Genomic DNA, 23966 nt, shown 5'->3' on the forward strand with positions numbered 1-23966 from the left:
AAAGCACAAATGGAGAACGGTGGATGTGAAGGAAGAGAAGAGTATTTGTTTTCTCTTTCCAAAATGTCTCCCTTTACAGTTGTTAAATACATTGTATTGAGAACAAAACAATATTGAAAATGCACATTTTCACTTGGCATACAGTATAAAGGCCTTGTGGATCTGTTTTTTAGGTCTTCTGTAGCTACTGTAGATGTCATGGCTTTGTTGTAGTGCAATTAGAATGCCAACACTTGCCTAACTGCTATCTTGACAGGCTATTTTGTCTATACATTCTGCAGTTTGAGCCATCCAGAATCCATAGAACTCGGTGGCTCTTACAACCCTCTGTGATAAGGTAGGGTAGAGAGTCGATCAAAGTGTTCTCTTTATTTGGTCCTCCTGCACATAGGCCCCAGGCTTGGGGACACTTAAACTGTATTTGTCTAATCTACCCCTAGATGCTTTCACAGCCAGCGGAGCTCCTAGACCTAGAACAATAAATCAGGCCAGGCCCATTGTCTCAGTCTCAGGACCCATGATGTTTGTATCCAATGTCTTGGCGAGCGATCAAAGGACCGAAATGGGAGCAGGAGAAAAAAGAAGCAAGAGGACAAACACCGTGCCGCAGGCAAAACTGCATGCCCCTAGGCAAATCTCATCAATTGCGAGAAGCAAAGCAAAAACTCAATAAAGTTTTTCATTTCCAGAATAAAAGGAAACACGCTCAAAGTAGGACTGCCCCTGCTGTTTGTGTGCCAAAGAAAATGCCCAAAAGGAAAACGTCACTCAGAAACGTTTTCTTTTTTTGGGAGAATGCTTGGACGGGTTAGGGTACGGTACACCTCTACATACGCCAACTGACTCCTGCTATCCTTAATCATTACAACTTCCAAAGCAGATTATAGAACGAGCAGTGTGATTGAATACAGTAGGCCTGCCTGTATTGGATACAGTAGGCCTGCCTGTATTGGATTCAGTAGACCTGCCTGTATTGGACGTTTATAAAGCCTATCTCCCCTCGCTATCTCTCTCTAGAAGAATAACAAAAATATTACTCCCCCCAAATATTCAGTAAGAAGAATACCTTATTGTCCGTTAACTTACAGAGAACAGAAACATATCTTCATGCTCACAACCCAAACACCTGAGACACACACACCGTAGCGGTTTGAAGTAATTGGTCAGCCACAGTGCAGCGCACCCAGAGCAATTGTAGCAAGTGCCTTGCTCAAGGGCAGTGAATAATACCCGTAAAACTCTTTGTTTGCCTGCTCACTCCGCACCTAATTTTTTTCAGTCTGAACTGGGATTCAAACCGACGATCCCTTCCTTTGCTGGCCCGCGTCTCTAATGGCTAGGCTACCTGCCACCCCCATACAAAGTCCCTGAACCTACTGTTTATTATTTCATTATTATAGCTCTTCCTTCCTCTGGGTTCTATGATGATGATGATGATGATTGAAACCTTTATTGCACCGAAGAGTATTTGTTTTACACAACATGAGCAATGGAGAAAAAAAGACATGCAAAGGGAAGACCTGAGTGTTCTAGGAAACATCTGAACCTTATAATAACCTTCTAATAATGAGCTGAGGTTAGCAGTAGAGGTGTCCAGATTCAGCATTCTGTATCAACAACTATAATGCAGAATACTCAAATCTATAATGGCATCTGAACCTATGTGGGACAGTCTGGGACCCGGCTCTTTTTAATCATCTTCAAGCGTGTGTTGTCTCACTTTAGCAGTCAAAACAAATGAGCATCAGGGAAGCGGCGTGAGTGGGCGCCATTGACCGAACCCTCCTGGCCAGGAGTGTGATCAATAGGCATTACCACCTCCTAAAAGATTTCCTTATGTTAATATGTTCTCTTGCCAGTGATTTTAGTGTCTAGTAAAGTGGAGTCGTCAGGGAACACTCAATGCTGTCCATCTCAAGTGACCTTTAACCCTATGGGCTCTGGTCAAAAGTAGTGCACTAAATCAGGGAATAGGGTACCTCCTGAAACCCCAACCACCCTAACTAAAGCAGTATACTGGTGAAAAGGGCAGCAACAAAAAAGTGGGATAATTTTATAAGCTGGTTATATTGGTCGACTTGTGACTCAATATTTTCAGATAGTGAATCGTGGGCTGCGTTTTCACCAGGAGGGCAATGCGATTCATCAGCAGAAGCGATATGCCAGTTAAAATGTGTTAAGGAGCAGAGGAGTGGGCGGATGACAACAGCATGCTAATGATTGTTCAACTGTGTTTCCTGGGAAGGATGACTCACCTCGGTGTGAGGAAGCTAACGTCCACAACTTGGGCATCTCCCTCCACCGCCACACGTACACACACACACACGCCACACAGACACACGCCACACAGACACACACATATGGTAGCATGTTTTGCGCTCACATACAAACATGTTAGCATACGTGCGCACAAGCTAGCATGCGCATACACAAACATGCTAACATGCTCGCACACACACACTAGTACAAACACCCAGGATAGCTAGCATGTCACAGTTTGTAATTAATCACAGTTTGTATTTGCTGAATTTTGCACTTGACATCAAATTAATCTCTGTGCCAAAACATAAAGACATGATTTAGGGGTGACATAAGCCTGTATGAATGGTTACGACTGGTATTATGTCATGTTATTAAATCCTCTGTACTCCAGACGCTGGACCTACTTTATAGTCTCATTCTGTCTGACTGACTAAAACCCCCGACTCAACCAATCAAATAACTTGCACACATACTTCATCTGCAGCATCAGAACACAAATAACCTTCAAAAACCAATTTATTCTCCTTAAGGATCCCATTTAATTTCTTCAAAATGAACAGCACAAGACTCTGCACACTGCCTGCTCTCTCCCTTGTTTAAATTACCTTACGTTCTAGTCATTTCCATGTTGTTCAACTGACAGTTCTTTCTGTAAAAGTACATTTTGCTTACCAAATATTTCAATTTTTGCCAAGCCAGTACATTGTACAAATTGAATCAACAAGATTCTGCACTGGCGATAAGTAACAGAGATAACGCCTTGGTCTCCTTTTTAAATGCCGGGTTGAAACAGGCTAGTAATATTCAAGATGTATGTTCAAATCCTGGATTTGTTTTTAATTGTAATCAAAATGTAAATATTGAAACCCTGAGAAAGAAAGTGCTAATATGCCTCAAGCCTCATCCCAAGGTGGGTCTGAGGTGTTACCTTTATGTGCACCACTACAGCACTCAGCATTAATGTATAGCTTGCACTTTCTTTCCTTTTTTGTCCTGTGAAAAGATAAGATATCTTATTCTAATATAATTGTCTTTGACTTGTAGGTTTATTTCTCTCGCTGATTTCTAAGGAGCATTAAGAACCTATGTCTTTTGCAGAGAAAAAGCATTTATTCTCGTGGCCCCAAGGCCATGTCTATTAAGGCATCATTTTCTTACTCTTGACACGACATAACAGACATACACAGCCATTGAAAAAGCTGGAATGTAGAAGAGTTCATTTTCTCCTCGTCTGAACTCCTGACTGAACAGAATGTTCTGGTTTCTCTGAACAACTCCCACACTGGGCTACTGCACGAATTGGAAGCTAAAAAAACAACAACAACCCTACTCTCAAGCAACCAACTACTTTGTTTACACTGTTAACAAAGCATGGCAATAAATTGCCTCCTAATATGCACAGATGAGACTCTCTTTTTTTAAACAAACTGTAATTCTGGTAGTTTAAATAACTAAGACGTTTGCGCTGTCACAGCGGCTTGATCCACTGTGCTCACGTGTCTACGACTAGTCTACCACGCTGTACGCACGCACGGTAGCATGATGAGACCGGGTCACAATTTCTACCACCACTGTTAACAAAGGTGGTGACTCTCAGAGAGCGAGCGACAGAGAGAGACCCATGGACATCTCCCGTGGATGGCCAGTTAAAGGGGAAATTCACTTTTTTCATTAGTCCACTGTTGATAAAGTCACATGTCAGCAGTAATATTTTCAAGATATTGGACTTTCATGAAGCAAAGTGTCCCGGGTTACATCATAATGATGATAAATTTGTTTATTTATTACAGATGAAACATAAAAGCTGTCTAGTGGGGAGAGAGCGAGAGGAGCTGCAGGGTGTCCTGAGCTCTGGCTCGCCTGTGCCCCACGCTATGCGCTCATCACTCGGACTACTCCCCTCTTCTGTGATAGAGGAAATGGAGTATAATTTAACTTAGGGACCATTTAATTGTTCCCTGTAAGCTTCTTAGCTTTCAAATATTGACATTTTAGGATCGGAAAACAAATCTGTGATGGCAGCAGCCAGAGGATAGACAGAGTTGGAGGGAGGAAGGGATATAGGAGGGATATAGGAGAAAGAAAGCATGTCAGATGGAGTGCGAGAGGTGGATAGACAGATATGAGAGAAGGGTGCGTGTGGAAGGGGCGACAAGAGAGGGGATGGGTTTTAACAGATGTTGCCTGTTAGAAGCTTCAGACAGCACTCTCTCTCCCTCAATCACTTCATTACAGTCCTGTCCTAGATAAAACAGTGCCATCTCCTGTCATCTCCTCACACTGGAGATGTTGAAAGAGTGAGAGAACAGATAGATTCCAGAGAAGGCATAATCATAATTGTAATCTAAATGTAGCTGAAAGCAATCATTTGTGGGGTTCTTGTAACACTTATACTGCTAGCCGCCACTCTGTTGTCAGTAGGAACTTAGAGGCAATGATTTTTTTTAATCATCACAGTGTTGAGTTGCCTCCAGCATAGATAGAATAAGAATTGTAATTAGAATGACGGCTTTTTTGTTTGTCTCTCTCTGCATTATTTTCTTGTCATGGTTGTCATACTCAAACTGTATGCTATGTTTGTGATGAGGACTGCTGGTAATTGTATTTGACTGAAAAAGGTTATGGATATTTAGAGGATGGAGCCTGTTGTTTTAACAAAGGCCATGGCTGTGAATGCAGAGTTTTCACCCCCCCCCCCCTCTGGAATCCTCTTTCTCCACGGGTTGTTTTAGGCACACACTTTTTTCTACTTCGCTGCTGTTCACACTCCACCTCTCTTCACGTTTCTCTCTTTATTTACCCTCTTCTGAACCATGATGATGTAGCCTGTGGACACGTTCGACATTGCAGCCGACTTTAAAGGCGAGTCGAGGCTGACTGCTCTACAAATCACCTTGCATCAAAAATAACGATTATTTGTAGATCAGTCAGTCAGCCACAATTTACCCATGATGCATCACAGTGTTGATGCTTTCGAACCCAGCCTATGTCTGCCTCATTTTTCTGCACAGCTAAACATTCAAGGCCATTATGAAGGCTCAAACCTTCTCTATCTGTTATAATGGATATTGCAGTTACACAAGCAGGATGCAGTCCCTACACATTGCACTGGAGCAAAAACAATCTGCGTTTTGTCTGATGATGTTGGCAGATTTTTGTATTTGCTGCCATTTCGTAGCCACTAGCCAGAGACGCTAATGAATAACACTACTACTTTGACTGCCTGTCTGCCTTCTGCATAGCCAATGTTTGCAAAGAAAAAATACATTTTCAATCGCTAATTAGACTGCGTGTCTGTGTCTTGCTCGTGTTTGATATGCTGCCTAGATGGCTGCATGTAATTCACGACTTGAGTTTTGCATTGGGGGTGGAAAAAAAATTAATCATGTTTTGTGTACAACATGTAAATAGCTGCATGTAGCCTAACTCCTCTCCTGAGAATAAGAACATGAAATCGCACTTATGCTTAATAGCCTACTGAGGCATGGAATGCCATAGTTAGTTAGAACATGGACTTTGTGTACGACATGAAGTTTGTAGGCTGCACCAGACAAAGGCGTTCATCGCCTTTCAAGGAGGGGGAAGCAGCAGCGGAGCACAGAGCAGCAGCTACATAGGCAGTGGAGGTGGGCACCAGCTATATCAACAAAATACAAATCCTGCACATGCGCAGAAATCTCATTATCGTTAGCCACGGCAAATCGGTTTTCCAGAGAATCTGGAACTGCAGCCACTCCATTTAACAAACTAGGCTCGTGTGCTTTTTTTGTAAGATTTTTAATGCCTAAAGACATACGATTTAGGTGTAGAAGAATCGTATGTGACATTTTATGGGCGTTCTATTTCAAACAGGCAATGGCCCAGAAAATGACTGCCTCTGTGCCTCGTACTGTGGCTGTCCCATAGGCCCGAGCTAGGCACAGTGAGTCAGTGTATATTTAGGGAAAGGGGATATCTAGTCAGTTGCACAACTGAATGCATTCAACTAAAATGTGTCTTCGGCATTTAACCCAACCCCTCTGAATCAGAGAGGTACGGAGTCGGCTGCCTTAATAACCTGTTATGTATGATGCGAATTTTCGCAGCTTTTTGTTAAAAATCGTGCAACATTTCAAAGTCCTGCTACTCATGCCAGGAATATAGTATATGCATATGATAAGTATGTGTGGATAGAAAACTGGTTAAATCGGGTCTGTGGCTATAACAGAACGTGTTTAGGAATAAAAATCCCTGGTAAAACTGTTTACCAAAAACAAAACAAAAATATTTGTCCGCCATTCAATGAGTTGTTTAAGACGAGAGAAAATATATGCGAACCCCCTGTAAACGCCTACAGCTTCCACACGATGTCACCATTGCTATCAATATCAGAATCATTTATCCTTGGTTACAACACGAATAGACCCCTCCCTTCTTGTGGCGCACCACAGTATGTTGTGAAACTGAAAAAATGGACGATGTTTTCCAGACTTGCTGCTATCGAATACAGATCGCCCCCTTGATCAATTTGATACATCATTAACATTTATTAATACCTAAAGTTGGTTTAGAAACGTCGTTTGAAGTGATTTGTAAAAGTTTATAGGCGACTTTTGTAATTTTAAAAAGTGACGTTGCGTCTTGTAAATGGACTTTTTGCAGCATCAGACTGGCCTTCAGGAAATGACATTTTGGGTATACAATGACGGATTTAATCGGGAAAAAGACCCAATTGTGATGTTTATGGGACATATAGGAGTGCCAACAAAGAAGCTCGTCCAAGGTAATGAATGTTTTATATTTTATTTCTGCGTTTTGGGTAGCGCCGGCTACCGCAAAATCTGTTGTTTACGTTTCGTGCTGGTATTTTGGGGGGTGCATGCTATCAGATAATAGCTTCTCATGCTTTCGCCGAAAAGCATTTTACAAATCTGACTTGGTGGCTAGATTCACAACGAGTGTAGCTTTAATTCAGTACCTTGCATGTGTGTTTTAATGAAAGTTTGAGATTTAACGAGTACTAAGTAAAGTACTATAGGTGGCGCTCTGAAATTTCCGCTGAGCGGTCCCTGTACAGGGACCACCTCCATATTAATCAACGTCCACACCAGGGGAGGAGTTGTTTTTGGGGGTTAATTGCCTTGCAGATAGGCAGATTTTCCACCTTGCCGGCCTGGGGATTCGAACCAGTGACCTTTTGGTTACTGGTCCAACACTCTTAACCTCTAGGCTACCTGCCACATCAGCCTCATTATACAGTATATTTACAAAGTATGTGGACACCCCTTCAAATTAGTAGATTTGTCGATTTCAGCCACACCTGTTGCTGACAGATTTATAGAATCGAGCGCACTGCCATGCAATCTCCATAGACAAGCATTGGTAGTAGAATGGCCTTACTGAAGAGCGTGGTGACCGTATAAGCCACACAAGCTCACAGAATGGGACCGCCAATTGCTGAAGGCCGTTATTCTCATTGAAAGCAAGTCGAAGAAGCGGTAGATCTGTTACTAAGTTTCATATTTGCGTCTTTTACTTTCAGGATTGTACAACAGCTTCAAACAACTGAAAATGCAATATTTTTGGTTATGGAAAGACACTACATAGCCAAAAGTATCTTTACATAGCTGAAAATGCAATATTTTTGGTTATGAGAATAACGGCCTTCAGTATTTTCAATGAGAATAACGGCTTTCAACAATCGTCAGTCCTGTTCTGTGAGCTTGTGTGGCCTACACGGTCACGGAGCTCGTCAGTAAGGCCATTCTACTGCCAATGCCTGTCTATGGAGATTGAAGGGGTGTCCACAATACACTACATAGCCAAAAGTATGTTGACACCCCTTCAATATCCATATACTAACATTGACAGTAGAATGGCCTTACTGGAGAGCTCAGACTTTCAACGTGGCACCATCATAGGATGCCACCTTTCCAACGAGTCAGTTCGGCAAATTTCTGCCCTCCTAGAACTGCCCTGGTCAACTGTAAGTGCTGTTATTGTGAAGTGGAAATGTCTAGGAGCAACAGCGGCTCAGCCACGAAGTGGTAGGCCACACAAGCTCACAGAATGGGACTGCCGAGTGCTGAAGTGCGTAGTGAGTGAAAATTGTCTGTCCTCGGTTGCAGTGGAAACGCGTTCTCTGGAGTGATGAATCACGCTTCACCATCTGACAGTCCGACGGACTAATCTGGGTTTGGCGGATGCCAGGAGAACGCTACCTGCCCAAACTGTAAAGTTTGGGGTTGTTTTTCATGGTTCAGGCTAGGCCCGTTAGTTCCAGTGAAGTGAAATCTTAATGCTACAGCATACAACAACATTCTAGTCATTTTTGTGCTTTCAGCCAGACCTCACTAATGCTCTTGTGGCTGAATGGAAGCAAGTCCCCACAGCTATGTTCCAACATCTAGTGGAAAGAATTCCCAGAAGAGGCTGTTATAGCAGCAACAGGGGGACCAACTCCTTATTAATGCCCATGATTTTGGAATGAGATATTCGACGAACAGGTTTCCACATACTTTTGGTCATGTAGTGTATCTCACAACTTTTCAGGGTTTGTGCCTCGGGTCTCTTATCGCAGACCCTCGAAAGGCATTGACGGATCTAAATGGGAATGTTTCAGATGTTAAACACAATTTCCCCATTGAGTATAAACAAGCCCCGACTACTGTATCTTCCCCGGCCACTTGAGAGAGATGGACGAGAGAGATGTTTACTGTTGCCGTGAAGAGAGCAGGAGAGAGAGAGAGAGGGATAGAGAGAGGGATAGAGAGAGGGATAGAGAGAGGGATAGAGAGAGGGAGAGAGAGAGGGAGAGAGGGAGGGAGAGAGGGAGGGAGAGAGGGAGTAGGAGAGGCGGAGAGAGGAAGATTGAGAGAATGATGAGGATACGTGGGCTGCACAGCGTGCAGCTGTATATAATACTGATGCTCAATTGATATGCTAATTGGATTGGGAAGGTGTGGGTGGATATGGAGACAGTTTAGGCAGAGAGAGAGAGAGGCAATGAGAAAGATAGAGGGAGGCAGAAGCTGGGGAGGCAGGCAGTAACATAGGAACAGAAGTTAGGCCCAGAACCCAGGGTTAGAGAGTTTACAGTCAATCATCTCGCTCACTGCTCTCTCCGAGTTACTTAGCAGCTGCAAGTGCCACGCTGCAGCGCAAACTCCCAAAACAGCTGACAACCAATCCGCCCGTTGATTGACTTATTTGTTAAACATATTGACTTCTTCATTCGCATTTACATTTTTCATTTCATAGGGTAGCTTGTAATGACGGTTTATCTGTGATTGATTGTCACGTTATTAGAGCGAGCGAAAAACAAAATGCAAAAAAAGAACCAATGGTTCCCCAGATGTTTGATTTGAAATAATTATTAGCTGATTAATTAGTTACAATTTGCGTAATCACAGCATTAGTATGAATCATTGCTATTATTATGATAATGTATACGCTGTAACAGGGCCGCAAGAAAGCAATTAAAAAATGTACGCTATTGTATGCCTTTGTGCACAGTGTAATCATCTTATTTTTTGTTTTCCATTTCCATTGTCACAGCTTTCTCCTCCTATTATATGCAAAGGGTCCACTCCTTTAAACATGTATGGGGCTCTGGTCTTTCCCCTTCTCCACTAAGAGGCTGAGCAGCAGATGAAATGAGCAGACAGAGTCAAAGTACTTGCAGAGCAGAGCAATCAGTGAGACCTCAGAGTGTGAGACTTTGTGAGACGGGCTGAGAAGTCGGGCTGTGAGGGTGACGTCTCGTCATGTTTCATCACACGGGGACGGTGACAGTGTCCTGGGGTGGTACCAGGAGGAATGCTGTAGAGAGGGTTCTGTACACCTAAAAATACATTTGTACTGTCTGTGAGCACTGTTTTATAGCCTAGTTGTATCCAACTTTTATAGTTTAATGGCCTCAACTGTACAACCTGACAGATGTAAGTGTCATTTAAATCCCCATCTATGCTAGATCTTATTCATTATCTATACAACATGCAATTAGGCATCTTCTCACTCCAAGTGTGTGGGTGTGTGTCTGTTCACATGTGTGTGGATGAGGAGCGACCTTGGCTCAATACATCCTGATTGGATCTCTTCTTTTCTCCTGCAGAAACACTCGGGTCCAGAGAGCTCACCGGTGGTGGTCATCCAGGAGCGGAGGCTCCACGTGGGGGTCCACAACGGCTGGGGCTTCTTGGAGCGCCCCCAGGTGGTGGTGCTGGAGACAACCGAGGCCACCGATTGGAGCAGGGGACGTACCAAAGGGGGCACGTCCCGACAGGGCACACTGACCAGAGACTGGTGAGTGGAGTGGAGCCTCACTGGGCTGGTAGCGGTAGGCTACATCCTTGAGTGCAGGGTTTGGTACATTAACCCCGTCAACTGGGTTTGATCATGCAAGGTCAGCGATAGGTTCCGTACCCTTTTCCACTCTGATCAGCACTAAAACACACATAATCAGCTTCCGACGGATGGCTTCAGCACGTCAAACCCTACAGCAAGGGTTGTTACGACACCGTGGGTTTCTGTCACTTTCTGTTCATGTATTTGTAAGCGCATGGGTTTCCTGGGTCCTATTCACTTGGCATTATAAGGAAGAAAACGGACTGAAACAGGGAGGGACTACTAATTGAAATGTTACAATAAGAAACACAGTATTTTTTTGTCTTTCGTTGGAAAATGTTTTGCTACAGTGTGCACTAATCAGTATGACCCTGCTGCCATTGACATAGTGATAGTGGCCTCCTTGTGGTGCTGAACACACAGTGTTGTGCTGGTGATGGAGTCACACTCTGGATTGACATTAGATGAGAGAGGAAAAAACCAACACACACACTGATCACCAACCCTTGTGCAGGGCTTTGTTCCAGTCCAGCACCAACACACCGTATTCAACGATTTATCTCTTGACCAATGATCTATATACTGTATCGATAGACGGTAATAGACAAATGACCAATCAAGATTTAGATGCTCACATACTACTTTGTATGACTGTGTGCTTGTATAAGGCCACATACCAACATATTAGAAATGGCAAGACACAATATTCAAATCAGCTTTCATGAGTTGGTTCAGTTATTAGTTTAGAATTAGTGAACGCACATCGAACAAAACAAATTCCATTCTAATTTGATGATCATGTGATATTCAAAGTAGGTATTTGTGAGTGGTGTCGCACAATTTACTCAACAAAAGGAAACTAAACATCAATTCATCTCATATCGCTTATAATAAAGCTGTTTGTCTGATGCCACCACATTTATAGCAACTATGTGGGCGTGTCAAGTATGCCCCCCCCCCCATCAGATAAAGTGGCCTCCCTGTTTCTATCACCTCCTTGCCTATATCCCAAATGGCACCCTATATAGTGCACTACTTTTGACTAAGGCGCATAGGGCTCTGTTGAAAAGTAGTGGATTCTATAGGGAATAGGGTGCCATTTGGGCTGCACACCATACATAATAACCATAATAATCATAATGACACTACATTATCCGACGCTACCGCCGTTTGTGTTTTAGTTCCTTTTATAAAGAGGTAGGTAGAACTCTCTTGTTCCCCCCCTTGCTGGTCACACAGAATTTGAAAGCGCTGTTATGAATAGCACAGCGTAGGCCGTAATTATTCTGGAGATTATTATTTTTTTGTCGTCGTTTCGCCTGAGAAAGAAGCCAACGCTCACACACACACACACACACACAGGGCTGCTCGTGGGCCCAGTTCAAAGGAACGCCTGTTCCAGTCTCCTGGGGGGTTCTGCCTGCGGAGAGTAGCGCAACTCGGCTGACCTTCACAACATTTCCTCACTTCGTCAATATGCTGGCAGTCAGGGCTGTATGCAAACTGTGAATGATGAAAATCTAAATAATATGAATGCGAGGATCACATGGGGCCAGTAACACATGGCGCGTGGAGTGGGCACCGCTCAACATCATTGTCATCGGCAGTGATTTTCCTTTTCTAAGAAGAAATGACGCCACTTCACTGTACCTTTTAATACAGTTGTAAGGAAGTAGGCACAACGCTCAGTTGAACAGTCCATCGTTTACTTTTGGTAGAGCCATTGTTTGACCTTCAGTCTGAACGATGATTACTTTAGTTATTTAACTTTCTTTTTTATGATGATTCTAGCAGTGGTTGAAAGAAGACTTATCGATTTAATCAAACTACATCAAATAGAAACTTTTCAATTGACAAGTGACTGTTGCAGCTATTTCTGTGCCACTACTTTCAGAATAGTTACAATACTGTTGTGTAGTGGATTCTTGGGCAATTTGGATACCTTTCTGTAGTTTGAGGTGCTGGACCGGAGTAAGACTGATTTTGTATTTAGTGTGTAAAATAGGGGTCTTCAACCTTTTTTTATTTTTTTGCTGCTGATCCAGGGACCACAATTATATGTTAGCAAAAAATGTATTTTCACATTTTGGTATTATCATCAGGTGAATGATAATGGCAAGAACAATTTTAAAATTAATAGTTTTGGTAGATACCTTTTCATTATTTTGACCTCCCCACATTATAATTGGAAGAGGAAGTGTAAACTCTAGCATAGCCTATTAGCTAGAATGGTAATTCCAAGCACATTTTAGCTAATAGCAGCTGTCTAGCTGGTTAAACAAAGGTTATAATGTGTTTTGGCAAAACATTTATTTCCAAGTCCAGAAAGCTTGCCAGCGGCACTTGCCACAACTGGTACTTGCTTTTCCTTATTCAAAGTCTATGTCAGATACTCCAGTGAGCGTAATTAGCTCAGTATTAGGAGTTGAGAAATACGGTTGACATAATTCTAAATAATTCTACTATAGGTACACTACCAGTCAAAAGTTGGAACACCTACTCATTCAAGGGGTTTTCTTTATTATACTATTTTCTACATTGTAGAATAATAGTGAAGACATCCAAAAAGTGTTCAACAAATTTATTTTATATTTCAGATTATTCAAATAGCCACCCTTTTGCCTCGATGACAGCTTTTCACACTCTTGGCATTCTTTCAACCAGCTTCACCTGGAATGTTTTTCCAACAGTCTTGAAGGAGTTCCCACATATGCCGAGCACTTGTTGCCAACCCAGACAGGATGACCACATCAGTGAATCAACCCACTCAGGTGACGCACCCCCTCCAGGGCCGGCATGAGAGAGCCCCAGTAAGCCAGTGACTCAGCCCCTGTAATAGGGTTAGAGGCAGAGAATCCCAGTGGAAAGAGGGGAACCGGCCAGGCAGAGACAGCAAGGACGGTTCGTTGCTCCAGAGCCTTTCCGTTCACCTTCCCACTCCTGGGCCAGACTACACTCAATCATATGACCCACTGAAGAGATGAGTCTTCAGTAAAGACTTAAAGGTTGAGACCGAGTTTGCGTCTCTGACATGGGTAGGCAGACCGTTCCATAAAAATGGAGCTCTATAGGAGAAAGCCCTGCCTCCAGCTGTTTGCTTAGAAATTCTAGGAACAATTAGGAGGCCTGCGTCTTGTGACCGTAGTGTACGTGTAGGTATGTACGGCAGGACCAAATCAGAGAGATAGGTAGGAGCAAGCCCATGTAATGCTTTGTAGGTTAGCAGTAAAACCTTGAAATCAGCCCTTGCTTTGACAGGAAGCCAGTGTAGAGAGGCTAGCACTGGAGTAATATGATCAAATTCTTTGGTTCTAGTCAGGATTCTAGCAGCCGTATTTAGCACTAACTGAAGTTTATTTAGTGCTTTATCCGGGTAGCCGGAAAGTAGAGCATTGCAGTAGTCTAACCTAGAAGTGACAAAAGCATGGAGGAATTTTTCTGCATAATTTTTGGACAGAAAGTTTCTGATTTTTGCAATGTTACGTAGATGGAAAAAAGCTGTCTTTGAAATGGTCTTGATATGTTCTTCAAAAGAGAGATCAGGGTCCAGAGTAACGCCGAGGTCCTTCACAGTTTTATTTGAGACGACTGTACAACCATTAAGATTAATTGTCAGATTCAACAGAAGATCTCTTTGTTTCTTGGGACCTAGAACAAGCATCTCTGTTTTGTCCGAGTTTAAAAGTAGAAAGTTTGCAGCCATCCACTTCCTTATGTCTGAAACGCATGCTTCTAGCAAGGGCAATTTTGGAGCTTCACCATGTTTCATTGAAATGTACCGCTGTGTGTCATCCGCATAGCAGTGAAAGATAACATTATGTTTTCGAATAACATCCCCAAGAGGTAAAATATATAGTGAAAACAATAGTGGTCCTAAAACGGAACCTTGAGGAACACCGAATTTTACAGTTGATTTGTCAGAGGACAAACCATTCACAGAGACAAACTGATATCTTTCCGACAGATAAGATCTAAACCAGGCCAGAACTTGTCCGTGTAGACCAATTTGGGTTTCCAATCTCTCCAAAAGAATGTGGTGATCGGTGGTATCAAAAGCAGCACTAAGGTCTTGGAGCACGAGGACAGATGCAGAGCCTCGGTCCGATGCCATTAAAATGTAATTTACCACCTTCACAAGTGCCGTCTCAGTGCTATGATGGGGTCTAAAACCAGACTGAAGCATTTCGTATACATTGTTTGTCTTCAGGAAGGCAGTGAGTTGCTGCGCAACAGCCTTTTCTAAAATTTTTGAGAGGAATGGAAGATTGGATATAGGCCGATAGTTTTTTATATTTTCTGGGTCAAGGTTTGGCTTTTTCAAGAGAGGTTTTATTACTGCCACTTTTAGTGAGTTTGGTACACATCCGGTGGATAGAGAGCCGTTTATTATGTTCAACATAGGAGGGCCAAGCACAGGAAGCAGCTCTTTCAGTAGTTTAGTTGGAATAGGGTCCAGTGTGCAGCCATGATTATTTTCATCATTGTGTCAAGAGATATAGTACTAAAACACTTGAGCGTCTCTCTTGATCCTAGGTCCTGGCAGAGTTGTGCAGACTCAGGACAACTGAGCTTTGAAGGAATACGCAGATTTAAAGAGGAGTCCGTAATTTGCTTTCTAATAATCATAATATTTTCCTCAAAGAAGTTCATGAATTTATCACTGCTAAAGTGAAAGTCATCCTCTCTTGGGGAATGCTGCTTTTTAGTTAGCTTTGCGACAGTATCAAAAAGGAATTTCGGATTGTTCTCATTTTCCTCAATTAAGTTAGAAAAATAGGATGATCGAGCAGCAGTAAGGGCTCTTCGGTACTGCACAGTACTGTCTTTCCAAGCTAGTCGGAAGACTTCCAGTTTGGTGTGGCGCCATTTCCGTTCCAATTTTCTGAAAGCTTGCTTCAGAGCTAGGGTATTTTCTGTGTACCAGGGAGCTAGTTTCTTATGAGAAATGTTTTTAATTTTTAGGGGTGCAACTGCATCTAGGGTATTGCACAAGGTTACATTGAGTTCCTCAGTTAGGTGGTTAACTGATTTTTGTCCTCTGGCGTCCTTGGGTAGACAGAGGGAATCTGGAAGGACATCAAGGAATCTTTGTGTTGTCTGTGAATTTATAGCACGACTTTTGATGTTCCTTGGTTGGGGTCTGAGCAGATTATTTGTTGCAATTGCAAACGTAATAAAATGGTGGTCCGATAGTCCAGGATTATGAGGAAAAACATTAAGATCCACAACATTTATTCCATGGGACAAAACTAGGTCCAGAGTATGACTGTGACAGTGAGTGGGTCCAGAGACATGTTGGACAAAACCCACTGAGTCGATGATGGCTCCGAAAGCCTTTTGGAGTGGGTCTGTGGACTTTTCCATATGAATATTAAAGTCACCAAAGATTAGAGTATTATCTGCTATGACTACAAGGTCCGATAGGAATTCAGGGAACTCAGTGAGGAACGCTGTATATGGCCCAGGAGGCCTGTAAACAGTAGCTATAAAAAGTGATTGAGTAGGTTGCATAGATTTCATGACTAGAAGCTCAAAAGACGAAAACGTCATTTTTTTTTTTGTAAATAGAAATTTGCTATCGTAAATGTTAGCAACACCTCCGCCTTTGCGGGATGCACGGGGGATATGGTCACTAGTGTAGCCAGGAGGTGAGGCCTCATTTAACACAGTAAATTCATCAGGCTTAAGCCATGTTTCAGTCAGGCCAATCACATCAAGATTATGATCAGTGATTAGTTCATTGACTATAATTGCCTTTGAAGTAAGGGATCTAACATTAAGTAGCCCTATTTTAAGATGTGAGGTATCATGATCTCTTTCAATAATGACAGGAATGGAGGTGGTCTTTATCCTAGTGAGATTGCTAAGGCGAACACCGCCATGTTTAGTTTTGCCCAACCTAGGTCGAGGCACAGACACGGTCTGGTGATAGCTGAGCTGACTACACTGACTGTGCTAGTGGCAGACTCCACTATGCTGGCAGGTTTGCTAACAGCCTGCTGCCTGGCCTGCACCCTATTTCATTGTGGAGCTAGAGGAGTTAGAGCCCTGTCTATGTTGGTAGATAAAATGAGAGCACCCCTCCAGCTAGGATGGAGTCCGTCACTCCTCAGCAGGTCAGGCTTGGTCCTGTTTGTGGGTGAGTCCCAGAAAGAGGGCCAATTATCTACAAATTATATATTTTGGGAGGGGCAGAAAACAGTTTTCAACCAGCGATTGAGTTGTGAGACTCTGCTGTAGAGCTCATCACTCCCCCTAACTGGGAGGGGGCCAGAGACAATTACTCGATGCCGACACATCTTTCTAGCTGATTTACACGCAGAAGCTATGTTGCGTGTGCCTCCTGCACATAGCCTAACCTTACAGACAGAGAAGTGCCTTGCACTTTGTGTTTAATTTGATTTTGATTTGATTTGATGTGACACCCGTCTTAGTCATCTAACATCCACAGAACACAGATAAAGCTGTATAATAGACACACCAGAAGCTATTCTAAGAAAATGTATCAGTGTCTATTGTGATTCACTCTTTGTCCATCTTGTCTTGATTGATTCTTGTAGAAAATAGTACAAATAAAGAAAAACCCTTGAACGAGTAAGTGTTCTAAATCTTGTTGCTTGCGATATTCATAAACTTTCTAATAAAATCCAAATTCCATGTTTTTATTTTGTATATTTTTGCGAACCCCCTGCAGTACCTCTGTTATGCCCCTAGAGGACCCCAGGTTGAACACCTGGTGTAGAGCGATTTTTTTTTATTTTATTTTTTTATTTTTTTAAATGTTTTTTTTCTGTTAGCAAGACAAGCTGTCATGTACTGTATGGTGACTGCCACATGGATCACTTGTCCACTCGCAACCCTTGTCACATCTATCTCCTTTCTTTCTCTCTCTCTCTCTCTCTCCCGCCCCTCTCTTTCTTTCTCTCTCCCTCTTTCTTTTAATGTCTCCCTCTCTTTCTCCCTGTGTGCTATCTTTCCAGCAGCTCCAGTCCTAGTCAGAGCCTGGCTCTACGTAGCAGTCTGGAGCTCAAGCTGCCCAGTCACCAGGCTGTGGGGATCGCCCTCCAGCTTGAGTATGTCTTCTCCTCGTCGCTCATTGGTGACGGAAAGGTAAGAGGGTGGTGTGTTCCGGTTCCTCTGTCTGCTCTGTTAAGAAATCCCCCAGTCAGAGGAACAACAGATCCAAGCACCTTGGACTGAACATCTTTCCCTGCTGAACCCCCCCCCCCCCCCCCCCCCCCCCCACTGCCGCCTGTCCTGCCAGCCATCCTCTCCTGTCCTTGGAGCATGGATCCATCTCCCCTGGTCTCCTCCCTGAGGAAATTAAAGAGGCATCCTTGGCCAGACAACCTTAGTAAAAGAACAAACACAACACTGGCAGAGAAAAGGAGGGGGAAGAGAGGATAGGTTTCAAGGCAAGCAGCTGAGGAGAACAGAGCCAAGGTAGCCTCTCATCCTCGCTGCCTAGCTCATACACGTGTACACACACACACGCATGGCCTGAGAGCATGGGAAAGATTATCCCCTCCCAATTGAAACAGGGAGGAACCAGGACAAGGGTAGGAAACCATTATCTACAAAAAGGCTAACTGGAAGAGAAAGAGTCTGTTGGAGAGACATCATCAACTCAGAAAGAGAGAGAAAAATCAACAATCCAAGAATCAAAATGTCCCTAGGGAAGTCATTTACAATACGGGTGGTTTAGTTAGCTAGACGCAGACGGTATGGCAACACCAAATATTTGGCCAATTATGTGCGTTGGTGGGCTTTAGCCTTGATGCAGTGTGCTAGGGGTGGGCGCTCTTAGTGTCTGTGAATGTGCTGTCCCTTGCAAACTCCTGGGCTAATGAGCCACCAATTAAAACCGAAACAATAACAAGCATTCCACTCCATGTACACAGTATACTGTAGGCCTGCTTTCACTCATTCACTGTCTGTGTCCCAAATGGCATCATATTCTCTACATATAGTGCACATAGTGCAATAGTTTTGACCAGGGCACATAGGACTCTGGTCATAAGTAGTGCACTATATAGGGAATAGAAGGTAATTTAGGACGCAGCCACTTACTGACGCCCATCCTCACAATCTCACCACTCGAGAGCCAGTCAGACTTTTACTGTTGATGTAAACAGGTTCTCTGTTGACTTGCCTGATTGGATAATGCTTAATGGTTCGAAAACTGATTTAAAAAAACGAACATTTGCTACACACACACACACACACACACACACACACACACACAGAGAGAGAGATGCAAAGAGAGAGAGAGATGCAAAGAGTGAGAGAGAGAGATGCAAAGAGTGAGAGAGAGATGCAAAGAGTGAGAGAGAGAGATGCAAAGATGGCGAGAGAGAGAGATGCAAAGATGGCGAGAGAGAGAGATGCAAAGATGGCGAGAGAGAGAGATGCAAAGATGGCGAGAGAGAGAGATGCAAAGATGGCAAGAGAGAGAGATGCAAAGATGGCAAGAGAGAGAGATGCAAAGATGGCGAGAGAGAGATGCAAAGATGGCGAGAGAGAGAGATGCAAAGATGGCGAGAGAGAGAGATGCAAAGATGGCGAGAGAGAGAGATGCAAAGATGGCGAGAGAGAGAGAGATGCAAAGAGTGCGAGAGAGAGAGAGATGCAAAGAGTGCGAGAGAGAGAGATGCAAAGAGTGCGAGAGAGAGATGCAAAGATTGGCCTGTATACCCTACCCTGTATCGATCCTATCCCCTATCTCTTGCACACTGCACAAAGTCACATATGTCACTCAGCGGAGAAGATAGACAAGTGTTGGTGACATGTCAAACCCCCTCACCCAACAGCACCACACCTCATGAATATTCCATGAGGTGAGAGCTATTTTGCGAGAGGAAGGCAGGGAGCTTAATTGCAGTCAGCGGTGCATAGGTATATTTAGAGCTCTGTCATGATCTGCCTGAGGGTGAGTGATGAGGGGAGCGGGTAGGTATCGCCACCTGAGGATGGGGGAAGGCGCGCGTGCGGGGGGGGGGGGTGTATGGGGGACTGTGACCCGCTCCAAAGTTCAGGGAGGTCTGGAATATTGATGGGGTCTATTATCTCTCCATCGATGGGGAGTGGAGGAGAGGAGTGAGCTCAACAACGACCCTGTGCATCGATGTCAAACTCCTCAGATAACACATCTTTTGATACTCTGTCTCTGTGCTGCAAGTGGCAAGCTGCCTTCTAGCTTTGTTCAGCTGTCATGTAGATGAGATCTCATATTTGATGGTGTCATTCGTAACTTATACAGTTTATGTGTTCATAGTACCACAGTTTCTGTCATTTAGGACATTTCAGCCTTTTGGCAGCGTGGTTTCGAGCCCCACTTCCATCCATCAAGTTAATTCGCTGTTCTACCATATTCAAGTATTCCTTGTGCACTGTCTATGTTTGTACTCTTTGGCCAAATTGCCAAAACCCCAATTATCCTGTATATATAAGTTGGTTCCTGTTATGACCGTGTATGTGTATGTGTTCTGCTTACTTTGGTGATTATACACTGGCTATACCAAACATTAGGAACACCTTCCTCATATTGAGCAAGGTGGTGGTAGAGTAAACAACTTTTAAAATGCTTTCACTCAGATGGTAACACAATGCAGTCGGGTACCAATCGCTCAACAGTGACTCGATGGCCAGACTGCCACAGTTCACACGCTCTGATCACCTCCAACACTGCATCACTCACCAACTGCAGATTGAAAAGTGAGACAAAGTTTTGACTCGTCCTGAGGGTGTGGATGACGTCCTTCATTTTGCAAGAACTTATTTGGCCCCTCAGCCTCCCCCCAGCACCCCCAAAAGGAAAACCTTGCTGTGTCATTGTTCTCCTCATTTGATTTTTAATTGCAGAGTTTCCTCTGCTGGCTGGCTGCCCCCCCCCCCCCCCCCCCAGTTCTCTATTTTCTTCCCCTTTTCCCTGAGAATGTTTGAACCCACATTTTGTATGTTTCCATCAGTGGAGGGAACGAGTGAGACAGAGAGAGCGAGAGAGGAAGGGAGGGAAAGAGCGAGACGGAGAGAAAGGGGGAGAAGAGAGGCATGGGAGCTGGTTGAGCCCGGAGGAGCCTAGCCACTGAGGTTGACGAACTTCAAACAAGCAATTTTGCCTGCAGTCAAACGTATTGACTGCCCACTCTCTCTCTGCTCCTCAAGGGCCTGCATTACTCAGCAATCTTCAGTCAGCTTACTAGGTCTTCATAGCCTTCATAGGGGCCTTCGTAGGGGGCTTCATAGGCTTCAGACAGACAGAGGGAGGGTCCCCCCACCTCTACTTTACTTAAAGGAAAACTATACTCAAAAACTGGTGCAGTATCACTCAACAGTGGAGTAATGAAAAGGGGGATTTTATTTTTAAATATATATTTATATCATTTTGTATTACTCTACTGTTGATACAGTCCCAAAATGTCATGATGATGTGGCAAGTGACACTTTGCTTCTTGAAAGTCCAATATCTTGAAAACTTGACTGCTGACATGCAAAACATTTTGGGACTGTATCAACAATGGACTAATTAAAAATAAGTACAAAAATATAGTTTTGGGGTGGATTTTTCCTTTAACCGCACAGGAGGAAGGTCTGAGACACAGAATGTTGACGAGCAAGGAAAACGTGTGCAGAAAACGTGCAATTACCCGCCCTGGTACACTCTGTAATTACCGTCTGCCACAATGTGTTATATTATAGTGATAGTGCAGTGGTAATTCTCGGTCTCTGGTACCATAGTATTATTGTAATTACTTCGCTGTCTGAGGAAAGCCTCGTAACAACATTTTTGCCCATTTTTATATTTTAATTATTATTATTTATTTTTTTACAATTATTGAAAGTAAAAACTCTCCTCAGGACTCTAGGACCAGGAAAATGTGGTCAAACTAAGCTTTTTATCCGTGGCAAATCATTTGAAAGTTGCATATCTCCCCCTACATACATCATTTTTGTGTTAAGTATTTGTTAATGATGACGATCGGGACCTTTTTAATGGTCGTTTTGTGATAACTGCACTGTGATTTTAATTCGGTAAAAAAAGGATAATAATTCTAAACTAACGATCCCAAATTTGTTTAAACGTTCAAACATCTCTCCCATAAATTATACACAATATTATGTTACCCTAATGTGCAATATCAAAGTGGGGCAATTTTTAAGTATGCAGTGCCTTCAGAAAGTTTTCACACCCCTTGACTTTTTTTCACATTTTGTTACATTACAGCCTTGTTCTAAAATTGATTCAGTTGCTTTTTTTTCATCAAACTACACACAATACCCCATAATGACAAAGAAAAACAGGTTTTTAGATATTTTGGCAAATTTATAAAAAATAAGATCTGAAATATCAGCATTGATTCTTCTTGGGTATGACACTACAAGCTTGACACATCAGTATTTGGGGAGTTTCTCCCATTCTTCTCTGCAGATCCTCTCAAGCTCCGTCAGGTTGGATGGGGAGTTTCTCCCATTCTTCTCTGCAGATCCCCTCAAGCTCTGTCAGGTTGGATGGGGAGTATTGTTGTTGCATTTTCAGGTCTCTCCAGAGATGTTCGATCGGGTTCAAGTCTGGGCTCTGGCTGGGCCACTCAAGGACATTCAGAGACTTGTCCCGAAGTCTCTCCTGCGTTGTCTTGGCTGTGTGCTTAGGGTCGTTGTCCTGTTGGAAGGTGAACCTTCGCCCCAGTCTGATGTCCCGAGCACTCTGGAGCAGGGTTTCATCAAGGTTCTCTCTATACTTTGCTCCGTTCGTCTTTCCCTCGATCCTGACTAGTCTCCCAGTCCCTGTCGTTGAAAAACATCCCCACATCGTGATGCTGCCACCACCATGCATCACCATAGGGATGGTGCCAGGTTTCCTCCAGATGTGACGCTTGGCATTCAGGCCCAAGAGTTCAATCTTGGTTTCATCAAACCAGAGAATCTTTAGTTGCCTTTTGGCAAACTCCATGCAGGCTGTGATGTGACTTTTACTAAGGAGTAGCTTCCCTCTGGCCACTCTACCATCAAGGCCTTATTGGTAGAGTGTTGCAGAGATGGTTGTCCTTCTGGAAGAATCTCCCATCTCCACAGAGGAAATCTAGAGCTCTGTCAGAGTGACCATCGGGTTCTTGGTCACCTCCCTGACCAAGGCCCTTCTCCCCCGATTGCTCAGTTTGGCCAGGCGGCCAGCTCTAGGAAGTGTGGTACCAAACTTCTTCCATTCAATATTCTTGGGGACCTTCAATGCTGCAGACATTTTTTGGTACCCTTCCCCAGATCTGTGCCTTGACACAATGCTGTCTTGGAGCACTACGGTCAATTCCTTCAACTTCATGGCTGGGTTTTTGTTCTGACATCAACTGTGGGACCTTATATAGACAGGTGTGTGCCTTTCCAAATCATGTCCAATCAATTGAATTTACCACAGGTGGATTCCAATCAAGTTGTAGAAGCATCTCAAGGATGATCAATGGAAACAGGATGCCAAATGAGCTCAATTTCCAATCTCATAGCAAAGGGTCTGAATATTTATGTAAATAAGGTATTTCAGTTATTTTTTGCAAACATTTTAAAAACATATTTTCGCCTTGTCATTATGGGGTATTGTGTGTCGATTGCTGTGGATTTAGTTAATAAATGTTAGAATAAGGCTGTAACGTAACAAAATGTGAAAAAAGTCAAGGGGTCTGAATACTTTCCGAATACACTGTAGATGTATAATCTCTTTTCTTTTATTTAGCTGTTGTTAATTTGACTTATTTGCTCAGTATTTGCCTTTGAAAAAAAATGGGAGAAGTTCTATGCCGTTTCTAGATGTTCCCCAATAATGAAAGGGAGGCATGAGTGAAAAAGTTTAGGAAGCACTGATTTAGATGCTGTATTTTAATATGCTCCCTTTCTTGGACATCATGAACTTTAATGTCACGAGGGGGAAATTGTCTTAGACTGCTGTATAGATAATATAAACTTCATATTACATACTCAACATAATACGTACATTGCACGTTACCCATGTCATACACATTGTGCACGTTTCATGTAGCCACATACAGTGCCTTCAGTAAGTTTTCAGACCTCTTGACTTATTTCACATTTTGTTGTTACAGCCTGAATTTAAAATGGATTAAATAAATACAAAATCACACACACAAAACCCCATAATGATAAAGTGAAAACATGTTTTTATAAATGTATTGCAAATTAAATACAGAAATGTCTCATTTACATAAGTATTCACACCCCTGAGTCAATACATGTTAGAATCACCTTTGTTAGTGATTAAAGCTCAAAGTCTTTCTGGGTAAGACTCTAAGAGCTTTGCACACCTGGATTGTGCAATATTTGCACATTTTATTATTTTTCAAATTCTTCAAGCTCTTGACAAATTTGTTGTTGAT

At 43.1% G+C, this 23966-nt stretch overlaps 1 protein-coding gene across 2 annotated transcripts in view; it reads left to right on the top strand.

Annotated features, from left to right (window-relative positions):
- nphp4 (nephronophthisis 4) overlaps window positions 1-23966 on the top strand; it is a 191862-nt gene that overhangs the window by 62529 nt on the left and 105367 nt on the right. The window contains exons 8-9 of one of the 2 annotated variants that reach the window (XM_036947178.1): window positions 10355-10545; window positions 17568-17697. In XM_036947178.1, coding sequence (XP_036803073.1) covers window positions 10355-10545; window positions 17568-17697 — 321 coding nt within the window. The remainder of the gene's footprint in view (window positions 1-10354; window positions 10546-17567; window positions 17698-23966) is intronic. The other variant, XM_036947179.1, reaches the window with a different exon arrangement.

The sequence above is a fragment of the Oncorhynchus mykiss genome, chromosome 16 (assembly GCF_013265735.2).
Source record: "Oncorhynchus mykiss isolate Arlee chromosome 16, USDA_OmykA_1.1, whole genome shotgun sequence".
Lineage (NCBI taxonomy): Eukaryota > Metazoa > Chordata > Actinopteri > Salmoniformes > Salmonidae > Oncorhynchus > Oncorhynchus mykiss.